This window comes from Solanum lycopersicum, chromosome 6 (assembly GCF_036512215.1).
Source record: "Solanum lycopersicum chromosome 6, SLM_r2.1".
NCBI classification, from domain to species: Eukaryota; Viridiplantae; Streptophyta; class Magnoliopsida; order Solanales; family Solanaceae; genus Solanum; species Solanum lycopersicum.
Genome location: NC_090805.1, coordinates 38211956 through 38225515, shown reverse-complemented (window position 1 = coordinate 38225515; position 13560 = coordinate 38211956). Strand labels below are relative to the sequence as shown.

The 13560-nt window shown below is 31.6% G+C and overlaps 1 protein-coding gene, 1 non-coding gene and 1 pseudogene across 6 annotated transcripts; 1 reads left to right on the top strand and 2 right to left on the bottom strand.

The window, feature by feature from the left end:
- Positions 1-2481: 2481 nt before the first annotated feature.
- Positions 2482-2633, bottom strand: LOC112941769 (U4 spliceosomal RNA). Its single transcript, XR_003247337.1, has one exon. It is a non-coding gene; the product is annotated as a U4 spliceosomal RNA (small nuclear RNA).
- A 208-nt stretch (positions 2634-2841) lies between these two features.
- On the bottom strand, positions 2842-7928 carry LOC101259253 (protein IQ-DOMAIN 21). 5 transcript variants are annotated; one of them, XM_010323916.3, is made up of 5 exons: positions 7878-7928; positions 7609-7731; positions 4481-4771; positions 4125-4409; positions 2842-3501 (listed from the first exon to the last, which is right to left on the bottom strand). In XM_010323916.3, the coding sequence occupies exons 2-5, from the start codon at positions 7702-7704 to the stop codon at positions 2971-2973; spliced, it is 1203 nt and encodes a 400-aa protein (XP_010322218.1). In that variant the 5' UTR covers positions 7705-7731; positions 7878-7928; the 3' UTR covers positions 2842-2970. The 5 variants fall into 5 exon arrangements, with proteins under 5 accessions (XP_010322218.1, XP_004240959.1, XP_069155329.1 ...); XM_004240911.5 differs by having other exon boundaries at positions 2842-3492; XM_069299228.1 differs by having other exon boundaries at positions 2842-3492; positions 7812-7919.
- Positions 7929-11493: 3565 nt separating this feature from the next.
- Positions 11494-12616, top strand: LOC101245259 (uncharacterized; annotated as a pseudogene).
- Positions 12617-13560: the final 944 nt, after the last annotated feature.

The following is a 13560-nucleotide window of genomic DNA, read 5'->3' as shown; positions in this document are numbered from 1 at the left end:
AATATCGAAATTTAACCGTGTCACGTTAAATTAGGAGTGAGTATTTTTCTTTACTATTGAAGGAAGAAAGACCAAATGTGATTGGTTTTGTAGAAAGTAGTTGCTTTGCTTTGTAATATTAACTCTTTGTTTTTTCCTCTTCAGTTTCCTCTACACTGACAACAAACATGAAGATTTCTTTCTCAAGTTGTAGAGTAAGCATATATCCAAACTTTTGGATTATATTGATCGAACTCTTCAATAATGTTGTTATACCTATGTCGGATAACCGTCCTTTTCTAGATGGATGAATCCACCATATGAGCTATTGTCACTGATCTCATTATAGGCCAAGGAAGTGGAAATCAAATTTAGTTCTCAAAAAGTTGATGTACATGTACACACAGAGAAAACAGGGAAAAAAAATAGCTGAAATTATAATGGCAGAGCTTGGTGATAAGGATAAAATAGATATGAAAGAAAGTAGTCCAAATGCATACAGCATTTATACTGTTACTTCTGTTTTTAATACATTGAATTCATATAGATGTTAGTTTGACTTGTTGATTATTGCAACTTATCATTCTACAAATATTGGGTGGGTGCACAATTAACATATATAATCGCTCAAAACTGCTAAATTGTCAACCATCTCATATAAAAACGTAAAACTATTTGAGAAATCACACTATATTTACTTAATCAAGTCGTAAAAGGACTCCATCAAACACAATATGCATTGATCAAAATATTAGTCTACAATCATACCTACTTTTTTGTTCTTTCTATTCTACTTTGATGTAACATGTAGATATATGTGCACTATATTCATTTCAGTGCTGGTTTGACTTGCTAGTTCTGCCTATACATACAGTAAATGAGTGGGTGCACCATTACCACTACCAGAGGCCAATATAGTGCTTTAGTTACAATGACATCCAAACCTACTAAAAATCATGTATATAAGTATAATAGATTTCGAACCTGGTAAATCTTGAACTCGATCCCATAATATTTAAATCCTAGATTTGCTCTACGTCCACTACCTCTTCGCAGACATAATAAAAGGGGTACTTCTTCCTTTCTTCCCCTTCACATCTCAAGAATCAATCTACTCTACTTACTATGAGGCCTAGGAGGATCAAAGCTCTCATTCTACTCCTTTTGTTTCTCATCTTTTTTTCCTCTGGTAAGAAGCTACTTTCACTATAATATGAAAACAACATTTCAACTAGCCTGGTTTACACTAGCAAAATGACATAATAATGTTAACACTGTTGTTTCTTATTCTTCTTTGTGTCATCTAGGTCATGTTGAAGGCGTGAACCGTGCTTACAAGCTTCATAAGGTAGTCATAGGGAAGTAAATTTATTTGATTGATTCATCATATCATATCATGCTTCAACTAACGAAATGCAACCAGTTCTCATTACTAGACAAAGTGCAACTTCATCTTTTATTGGTGAAAAAGATATTGACATTTGTGCCTAGCTCAATTTCCTAAAGCTAGCTCATGAGGGAGGATTGTCCAAGTCCACATAAGCAGACCTCCAGTCCATTCTCAACCGATGTTGGACTCTAACACCCCCCACCTTGTCCCCGGGTGGACATCATTTGTCGAAAAATTATATGATATATACACGTAAAATTTTGACTTATATTGGTATCTATAGTGTTTTGGACACCCTAAAATAACAAAGTAACCTATAGTGGAGGTAGCTAGAGCTGTTGCAAACCCATTCAGTAGCCGAAACTTACCTCCCAGGTTTTTTTCTCGCCACCGACTTAACTACAATACCATGTAAAAAATATGATTGTACTCAATTCTAAAAGTTAGCTCACAAGGTAAGGATTAGCTAAGTCGTTCATATAAGCAGACCACTGGTCCATTCTCCAATCTACCTGAGACCCTAACCTATTCTAACAGTTAATACATTATGTGCAATAAGATATACTACAACATACAACTTATAACTAACTCATCCATTTTTTTGCATACAGCATACCAAGTCTATACCAATTGAAAAGTTAGATGTCACTGATTGATCTTTGTTTCAAATTGTGTGAAGCATGTTATCGGAGAAAATCCAAGAAAGTTGCTGCAGCTGGATACTGTGTTAGATTATGACAATGCAGGACCTAACACCAAGCATGATCCAAGAGGAAAGAAAGGCGGTAGCAGTGGCAATCACCCGTGATTTGTATGCTTTTCGGATAATCAAACAAGAATGTAGGCTACTCAAGGCTGAGGAGATTTTGATCAAAAAACTATGGTGGAGAGATAGGAGCTTCATATGAATTTCTTTTATGTTAGATATATTGTTGTAACATCTTTGCCCTTGGCATGTGGTGAATTCAATAAGTGACAGGGAAATCACCAGGTTGTTTTCAAACTGCACAAAAATATTGTGAATTAAGTAACTCTCTCTTGAAGTAGTTAATATTCACTCAAGTTCTAGCTCAGAAAAGACCAAAAGCAATTCTTTATAACTAGTATTGTAGGGCTTATCCCCGAGGGGATGCCCTTCCAAAAATTCTCGACGGCCAAGGCAGAACCTAGGCCGACGAGGGGGTTTGGAAATAGTTTTCAACCAGCAATAGACGCGCCTCGGTTAGAACCTCACTAGCTGCGTCATTGCCCCAAGCGCAAAGATACCGTTCGATCTCCCACCTGCTTTCCATTTTATAAGGCTCGTTTCTCTATGCTTCCTCTTCACTTAACCGATGTGGGACAACTGACAAACCACCTTTACTTGAAAAAATATTATATAAACTCTATACCACATTACATACAAATAGTCGTAAACATTGCATTAACTATGAAGGTTGATCACTGGGAAAGTGAGTTAAAAGCCTTTGAAATCAAGAAGAAAATGAAGATTTATTTCCAGTGCATGTACTGAACAATTCAATATAATTATTTCACAACATTTACATATTTAAAACAACCATTTATTTGAACTTCTCATTTACTGCAAAAAAAAAAAAAATCTAATTATAATTATATCTGTGAGCAGGGGGTCCCACTAGTGAGGTCCGGTCGTGTACACGTGTTTGAGGACTATAGGTTGCCATCCATTTAGCAGAAATTTTCGGGTTTGGGCTTCTTGCGGATGAATCATAGCTCCACCTACGGGCTGTCACCTTCTTGGGCGTTGAATTCCATTGGGCCACTCCTGGTGGGCTTTTAGGTTTTATTGGGCCTGGGCTTCTTATTTTTGCTTTTGCAGATTTAGTTGGAGCCATGTAGCTAGGGACAGAATCTTTGTTGGATTGAGTGGATGAATATGGGCTTTTTTCATTTTGATGGGCTAAGTTGACATCTTCAGGGCCCAATTCGAATGTCTTCTCTGATATGTCATCTGTGATGGATAATGACACATAAGAGGAGTCTTCTTGTCGTACAACATGTTGAGAAGCCATCCATTTATCAAGCCAATTCCAACTTTGTTGTGGATTTTCATGCTCATTCCCAAAACATTCTTCATCATCTAGATCAGAGTGCAACCATTTCTGTTGTTGCTAACATATCATTAGCCAATACAAATTAAGACCATGGAGTTTATTTAAGGGGGAATATGAGATGATATGTATTCGATTACCAGTGACAATTACACTTAAAAACTCTTTGTAAATATTGTAAAAGAATATAATGACATTAAATTTAATTAATATTGATAAACGATAACACTACTCTTTGTCATTATTCTCACTAAAAACTGTTTTATTATACATCATAATACTTATGTGATTATTAAACTACATTTATGTGATTATAAAAGGTTTATGTCAAGGATTAAATGGGAAGTGCCACGGATTATTATTTCTTATTTACACCATTAATTAGCTATACATCAATATTATTCATGATCTTCGTATAACAATATTTGCGTCATACGTAATTAGTCTTGCGTGAACCAAACGACCCTAAGTGATTAGTGCATCTAATGTGAACGTACGTACGTACTTACACTACATCAGTACTCTCTTTCAATTTATACAACTCATTTTATAACCAAATAAATCGTCTATCATTTATTTTAGACTAAAAATTTTAATTTTTTTTTTTTTTTTAAAAATTGTGTGTCGAATCAAACAAGCTCTGGGATGTAACTTTTGTTAGGTAAAGGAATATAATGGCTAACCTGATAAGCATTATAGACCTGTTGTTTTCTTCTAGTGTTTTCAATGCTGTGTGTCTCTTGTTTGTTTAATAACAGGCTCTCTTCTCTAATACTCGAACGCGATTTCACTTCTTCCACCACCTTGCTCTGCCGCAACTGGAGTCTTCGTGCACGTACTTTTGACTGCACCCGTACTAACGCTTGCATACATCTCATTTTCATTTGCGCTTGTTTGCGTACGCTGTGCCCCCTCACTAGCGCTTGCAGCTTCACCAATCCCCTCAGAGCACGCAAAGCGCGTCTTGCCTACAAAATTAATATGTATATTTGAACAATACTTGTATAATTAGAATGATAATAATTGGGTTTTAATTTACCAGATATCCCCTGTAATAGGATTGAATTAGTGTGGCAGCAATTTCCTCTTTAGACTTATGGTTGTGTCCATCTAATTTGATGGTTTTCGGGGCTGTATAAGTTGCTGCTTCAGCGGCTGCAACAGTGGCTTCAATGACATGAATATCATGATTTCGATCTTCAGCCGATGAAATTGATGAATTTTCATTGCTCTCTCGATTAATTGTTAGATCTGAACAACTCTCTGCTGGAATTTTTTCAACTGAGACAACTTCTCGAGCTTCATGTTGCCATTGGTTCTCTAATTTTTCCTTCTCATAACCAAACAAATCACTTCAATTGAACGCTCTGGATTCTTAAACTTGTCGAGTAAATTATATTCAGACACTTGAACTGGTGATTAATTTAATGAATAATTAAAGACATGAGAGTAATATATTTTTGGACTCAAAATTTTGGGAAGATTTTGGACCGGGTTCTCAAACATCCTTTATATAATTAAGCAACTCAACCATTTAAGCTAGCGTTTGGCCATATATTTTCAAATATTTTTGGCAAATATTATTTGAGTGAAAATTTGGGTGAAATTTCACCATGTGTTTGGCCATAAAATTTGGGAAATATATTTCACCTTTTTAGAAAAATATGATTTATACACACAAGTTTTAAAAACTATCAAAATTAACTAAAAGTTTGTATTATAAGTCAATGAATGTTCGTTACAACGTTAACAAATAATGTCCATGACACTAAAGCAATGTGGTAATTTGGAGCAAGTGCAACAAGAATTATTCCATACATCGTGAAGTAGACAAAGTACATGACTTTGTTACCTAAAGTCAATTTTTAATAATTTTCATCAACAATCATATCATTATTTAATATTCACTACATATTTCATCACTATTTTGGTGTTCACGTAAAAAATGATGTAATACAACGCGAGCAACTACTAGAGAGAGTGTTTTTGTAAGAGATAAAAGATTGGGGTAAAATTTTTATTTTTAAAATATCCCAAATAATGATATTTGGCCCAAATACTAGAAAAAACTAGTATTTGAAAATTTGGGATATTTGCCAAAAATATTTGCCAAATAATAACAAATTGTATGGACAAACATTATTTGCCAAATTTTTCCCAAATATTATTTGAAAAATTTATGGCCAAACGAGCCCTTAAACTTGTCGAGTAAATTATATTTAGACACTTGAACTGGTGATTAATTTAATGAATAATTAAAGACATGAGAGTAATATATTTTTGGACTCAAAATTTTGGGAAGATTTTGGACCGGGTTCTTAAACATCCATTATATAATTAAGCAAGTCAACCATTAAAGTATGTCATCTTTCTTAATCATATGCAATAGTCTCAATAAACCTTACATACATGTTTCAATTGATGTTGATATATATATAATTAAAGGAGATCTTAAAGTTGTTTGAGGATACACGCAAAATATAAGCTAGGAGTGTCTAATTATTATTTTTATGATGTGTTATAATGCTACTATATACACAAAAACATCATATATTATCAACGCAATCACATTGGAAGCCATAAGATATTAAATAGAGATATACTTGACTTCTTATGAATTATGAGTATATTTTAATGAGATGATGTTGTATTGCCTAATAAAAATTGTCACTTCATCTATTTGTTTAGTAAAGAGAAAATACATAAGTATCCCCTAATGTTGTTCGAAATCTTAAAGACACACTTATAATATACTAAGGTTTTATTACCATCTGAATTTGTTTTATAAATAATTTTTTATCCCTTTTCGGCCTATGTGGCACTATCTTGTGGGCTCAGCGCGTGTTGACTATTTTTTTCAAGCTAGTGTCACGTAGACTGGAAAAAGATAAACAATTATTTATAAAATAAGTTCAAAGGTAATAAGACCTTAGTATAGAATAAGTGTATCTCTGAAATTTCGAACATATGTTGAAAATACTTATACATTTTTCCTTTAATAAAATGTGGAGCACTAGTAGTAGAAAAGGAAGGAAAGTGCATAGTTTTGTATGGTTAAAAAACTAACAACCGAAAATGTGTGTTATTATCAAATCAATAAATATTAATTTAATTTAATTTAATTTTAATAACTTAAAAATCAATTAAATTGATTTCGTTTAAATTAAAAATTTATCCAAATCGAACCATAAACCTGATACTGATAGAAGAGGTGGATGAAAGCAACAAGTCATAAATTCAAGGTTGTTGCCTTGAGACAGGGGCCCTATTTTAGAGGGGACCAATATGTGTTCAAGATTATAAGTTAATGCCGTTTGGTGGCTAAACCAGTAGCAACTAAGCTGGTAGATTTACCAGAGATCCAGAAAAAGAGACGACCACATACAAAAATATGTTGCAATTTTTTTTAATCATATACCAATCTAAATTTTAATATCTTGATAATCGGAGGCAGAGTCAGAATTTTTAATAAGGGGTTCAAAATAGACACATGAAGTAGTCGAAGAGAGTTCGATATCTACTATATATACATATAAAATTAGTTTGACCATGTATAAATAATACTCCATCCGTTTAACAAAGAATGAACTGGTTTGATTTGACACGGAGTTTAAGAGTATATAGAAGATTTTGGAATCTTGTGGTCTTAAATTAAAGTTAGGTCAAGTGTATAAAATTGTCCACATGCCACGTGGAAAGCTGAAATTAAACTATTACCAAAAAAAGAAAGAGATCGTTCTTTTTTAAACAGACTAAAAAGTAAAGGAGATCATTCTTTTTTAAACGGATGGAGTATAATTATCCGTGGAAAGGGGTTCTGATGAACCCCTTCATACAAAGGTGACTCCGCCATGCCGATCATGTATACAATATTTCTATAATTAGATCACTTAAAAAGTAATTGCAAAACTATATACAATATTTCTATAATTAGATCACTTAAAAAGTAATTGCAAAACTATAGTAAACGATTGCTATTATACTGAGTCAATGTGTATAACTTAGATCTGAGTTGTATTGCTTGCATTTGTATAATCTGATACTAACAATGCCAATCTATCCTTTTGGAAGGAATAGAAGCAAATTACATGTACTAAAGTAAAATTTATTGATAATTTCGTTTTAATTCTATGCAATATTTATCGATGAGAAGAATGAATAACTAACCTTTTTATGATCTGTTGGCAAATAATCCTTACAAGAAGGTTTAATAAAGACTTTCTTCACTGTGGAAAACCAATTACCACTTCCTTTCTTCCCCATTTTCAGCCAAATAAATTTATTTTCTGCCTGAAAACATTGAATTCAGAATATTGGAAAAAGAAAAAAAATAAAAAGGAAAAAAACCTGGGAGTATGATCTGTGTGTACCACAATATATTATGAATGAGAAAAATGAAGAATTAATAAGTGGGGTATTATGCAGAAAGAATGTACCAGATGCTAATAATGAGATCACTAGTAGAATATGGTTTAAGTGGTTAGATTGGAAAATGGGTGAGTATATATAGCCATGATATGTATAAATATAAAAAGAAAAAAAAATGACCTTGTAAAAATTTTATTCTTTATTCTATTACGTTTAAAATTAATGTAAAACTAAAAGGGAAAAGGGTCTTATATACCCCTTAACTTTGTCATTTAGAGCTGATATACCCCTTGTTACAAAAGTGACTCATATATACCCCTATTTGTAAATAAATGGCTCACATATACCCTTTTCCTTTAACGGAAATGAAAAAATATTATTTTAATCTAAATTTTTATTTTATTTTTCTAAAAATATAATCCCATATGATTAAATTTAATCCTCGTCAAACATAATTTTTTTGACTTTTTTTTGTTTCAATGACTAATTTATAATTATTATTTTGATAATCAAATTTATTTATGTTTTACTAATATTCTTGTAAAACATATTGTAGATGACCAAATTTTTTCTTCGAATACGAAATTAAATTACAATACACAAAAAAAATAGTTTAATTTTTTCCTTTAAACTAAGGAATGAAAGAATAAAATAAGAATAAGAATAAGAAATTCAAATAATTATAATAAAATAAGTCAAAAAATAATTTATGTATGAAAAAAATTAAAATATACCTTGAACTTTGATAGAAGAATCATATATACCCCTAAATAATTTTTAAAAAAAATTAGAAGTAATAAATATAAATTTAAAACTAACTTTTAAACTTCCATTGAATGAAGGGTATATGTGAGTCATTTTGTAACGGCAGGGGTATATGTGAGCCGTTTGTATTACGGTAAGGGCATATGTGAGCCACTTTTATAACGAGGGTATATCAGCTCCAAATGACAAAGTTGAGGGGTATATCAGACCCTTTTTTTCCAAACTAAAAACTACGTATATTTAATTTTGATATAAAATTTAAGAAAATATTTTAATTTGATTTTCTAAAATAAAAATATGTACAATGTATCATAATGAGTTTTAATTTTGTAATTTATAAAGGGTTATAAATTAATTGACTTTGGGGAACAATAGACCAGAGAGGATTTAGAACCATGTACAAGAGTTTACGGAATCAATAACTTTCTTTTCTCTCTTATTATATATCTATTGATTTATTAGTCGATTGAATTTTACAAATATTTAAATATAAATATATTTATTAATATAATATTAATAATTTTTATGATTACTATAAAATTTTATGAACTTCAAATTCTAAATTCTGAATCGATATTTTACGACATGCTAGAACTATGCTTGCCGTTGGTATTTATCACTCTCACAAGGTGTATATGTGTAGTAACTTTTATGTAACTAAAAAAGAAAGGATAAAAGGTGTAGTAGCTTTCCTCTACTCTTTGTTCTTTGTGTTAGTTACAAAGACTTAAGCTGACAATTCTACACAAAGTTTGACTTTCAACAAATTGGCTTCTAGTAACGAGTATGCATGTGCACTGCCCTCATTCTCACGAAATGTAGAATATGAATTAAGATAGTAAATTATGAATTATTTATTTGACTCTATACTTACTTTTTAGAGTATATTAGTTATAATTTTATTCGTTTAGTTTGGTGTGAGGGAAAAAAATTTAAGATTAAAAAATAGTTTTGGGATAAAAATTTGATATTTTGTTGGTTGTTGTGTTTGAGATAACTTATCCCACAATTTAATCATAGATAGCTTGTTCTCAACCAAATAATTAAAAGACTATAATCTTCAAATACTAAATTTTTGTCCAATGCGCAAACTCATTATTTCCATCGATAGGCCACTAACTTTTAGCTACGCCATACTAATACAATACTATAAATTCAACGAAGGCCTTATTTATTTGCACTTAATGGAGGTCTAAATCTGAATGATTCATACTTTGGGTAATTAAGTGTGTTTGTTACTCTTTTTTAAAAAGAAAAATCATCACTTAATGATCTGAAAACATATGATTCACTCAGATCTATGAGGGAGACTTATTTCTATTCAGACTCTTTTTAACGATAATTTATTTCCTTGCAAAACTCAAACATCCTTATTTTTTCTCCCTATATACGTTGTCGTCTCTTCCACTCTCTCCATTATCACCACACATTGTTATTTTTTCTCTTATATGCGTTGTTCTCTCTCTCCATTATTACTCTTTCAGCTCGGTGTTGAATTTTCTTTCTCTTGAACATGTATGTTTTCAAAAAAACTTTTTGCACAAACTTTGTTATTAAATAGTATTTTCGAAATACTTTTTATATTACTGTTTGCTTCTCATGAACTCTAAAATTTTGCTTCCAATTTTAGATTTTATATATAAAATTAGTAGTCTTGCATGCTTATTTGATAGAGAAAAGACATAAAGACACCATCGAATTGTCCCATATTTATATAAAGACACCTAAACTTTCAAAGTGTCTTATCACCTCACTAAACAACTATATATCGTTGTAAATGGGTCATTTTTACGCATTCCCTCGTCTAGGTAGTGCACGTGTTGCTCACTCCCTAGTTTCTCCATCATTAATTGTGACTCTTCAAGAACCCTACCCCGGAGGCCCCCCACCCCACCCCCAGGATCTAAGGCACCATGCCTTGGAGCCCCCCACCCAGCCCCACCCCTCGAGGCTCCGAGGTGTCATCCCCGAAGACCCGCCCCGAAACACCAAGCCCCTAATCCCCCTACTCGCCTTGAGGCACCGTGCTTCAAAGGCATCTACCCATTTTGCAACATGTGCATAGTACTTTAAGGCTTAGGGCGTCTCCAACACAAACACCAAAATTTTCACCAAATTTAGTGTCAACACCAATATTGGTGTAATCAACTTCAATCCACTCACATCTCAAAAGAATTTTTTTTTCTCTCTTCATTATTATATTATTATTTCTTATTTCATTTATATTTTCTTATTTCATAAAACAAATTCCTTCCAAAACATTCACCATCTATGATTCATATTATTTCCTTTTATAGTCGTTTGATATAAAAGTGTTTTGTACTATAATTTTCTAAATATTATAAATTGCTAGCAAATATTATACATTATACATAATAATGGATAATACAAATAAAAGTGAAATCACTAATACAATAAATTAAATAAACATTACATAATTGAAAAACATAATTTGAGTTATACATAAATATTCACTATGGTGCTCCCATAAATGTTCTATTAATGCATTACGTAGTTCAAAATGAGTTTTTGTCCTTTATTTTTTTATATCAAGCTAAAATGATTGAAATTAATTGTCGTTTTAACGGTCGGGGTTGGACTTTCCAACGCATCTTGAATTGGTGCATTAAGTTCATGCTCATCCTCAATTGTATTATTTGTTTAAAAATTTATATTTTTGCATTTTTAATTATTGTGAAGGTTAATTGTAGTTTATATAATTCATAGTAGAATTAACATAAATTTTAATTTTTTTAAATATATAAGAAATTTAATTAAAACATACAATTTATATAATGTTTAATTAAGGGTTGGTATAATAAAATAATATTATAATATTCAAATAGTTATTTGGTGTGATGAATAGTGTCACACCAAATTTGGTGTGGCGCTATTGACACATCAAATTTGGTGTGAAAAATGGTGCGGGTTGGAGTTCAATACACCAAATATAGGATTTGGTGTAAAATTTGGTGTTGGATTGGAGATGTTGTTAATGTCATTGCAATGTTTAACAACTGCAGGTCCTGTGAATTAAGAAAAGATATCTCCTCTTTGAAATAAATGTCGTCTGACTCTTCTACTTGAGGTGCACAGTATTTTCTGCAATATATCATTTTCCATACTAATGTCTTAGAGGATTTACTTATAGATATGCTTGTGATATTTGTGGAAACAAGAATATGAAAAGCACTCTTAATAAAAAATTGTAAAGATCATGGCGAAAGAATACGCAGTAGAGATCAGAAGGTAGTTTATTACCTGAAAGATTGGATTGGAACATTTGAAGGGCATAAAGGATCCGTGTGGAGTTGTTATCTGGATAAACATACTCTTCATGCTGCATCTGCATCTGCTGATTTCAGCCCGAAATTGAAAGATGCATTGTATTACACTAATTTGGCCACAAGCACATAGTTCGGGTATGTGCCCTTCCGGAGGATACAAAATCTGCTGGTTTTGAAAAAATTCTTTGGATTTTTGATTTTTATACCGACCTAATGGGAAATTAACATCTCTCCTTGTTCAGTAACGACAGTTGCTCGACTGCAGGATGATCAAATTATTTTGAGTTCTTAGTGGATTGAGGATATGGGACGTGAGGAGCGGCATAGTTGTTCAGATCCTTGAAACTAAGTTTCCTATAACTAGTGCTGAAGTAAGTCAGGATGGTCGTTACATAACAACTGTTGATGGTTCCTCTGTCAAGTTTTGAGATGTTAACCACTTTCGATTGGTGAAGAGTCAGGACCTGCCTTGCAAAGTTGAATCTGCTTCCCTGGAACCAAAGTTCGGTAATAGATTCATTGCCGGAGGAGAAGATATGTTGATTCATGTCTTTGATTTTCACATTGGAGAGGAAATTGGATGCAACAAGGGACACCATGGTCTTGTGCATTGTTTGTGGTTCTCTCCAAGGTGAATCCTATGCCTTGGGATCTAAAGATAGGACTATTAGGATATGGCAGTTGGGAGCCCTCTTGGTTAGATTGAGTACAACTCCACAACAAATAGGAATACTACTGCAAATGCCAATGATGGTATCAATATGGGCTAAATTATGTATCAATTCCAACTAATAATTTGCTTATCAACTTATCATCTACATGATACAAAAATAACATCATTGATTTTATCAAATCTCAATTTATAATCAATTTTTAAATTAATATGTATGATTTATACATTTATTAAGGTCTGGTGTGTTTCATATACAAATATTAGTTCATGTATTAGATTCAAATATAATGGTCATTGGAAAATCAATTGTTCATTATTCAGCATATATCATGTTTATATATTTTGTGTATTTAACTATTGTTCGTTTGTTTCATTATATTCTGCGAAATACAAGATAAAACAAATTCCTACCCACTCTTTGAGGTTTGGTTCGACCTACAACATGAATTTTGTAAAAGATTTGAATTTGTCCATAGGGATAAGCAACAACAACAATGAATAGAATAATCATTTTTTTGTTCAAAACGAAGAAATAAAATAAAAGAGAAAAAATAATATTAGTTGAAATCAAAACAGTATAACAATGAATCTTCAAAATGTTTGAAAATCAATCAAACTTTTATACTACTACAACTCTCTATGCATGAATCTCCAAGATAATTAAGTTTCTTTCTTCATTTTGTTGAACTTGTATCAAAAAATGTGATGAATCTTTTAAGAATATACCAATGATCTTCATCAAAGTGAAGATCATATCGTGATCTATGTTTTCTTTTTTGATTTATTAACTACATAATTGATGAAGAAAATAAAATTAAAAGATTATATACTACTAAGAAAAGAATGAAAAAATGGAAATGAACATGCAAACATCTCCATAGATGATTGGTATTTATAGATAAAATAAGTCATAAATGATTAAAAGGGAATCGAAAAGACATGCTATTTAAGTAGAGAATGTCAATATTTGAGATTTTTTTAAACTCATTTCATATGATTACAATATTAAATATGATTGAATTTTAT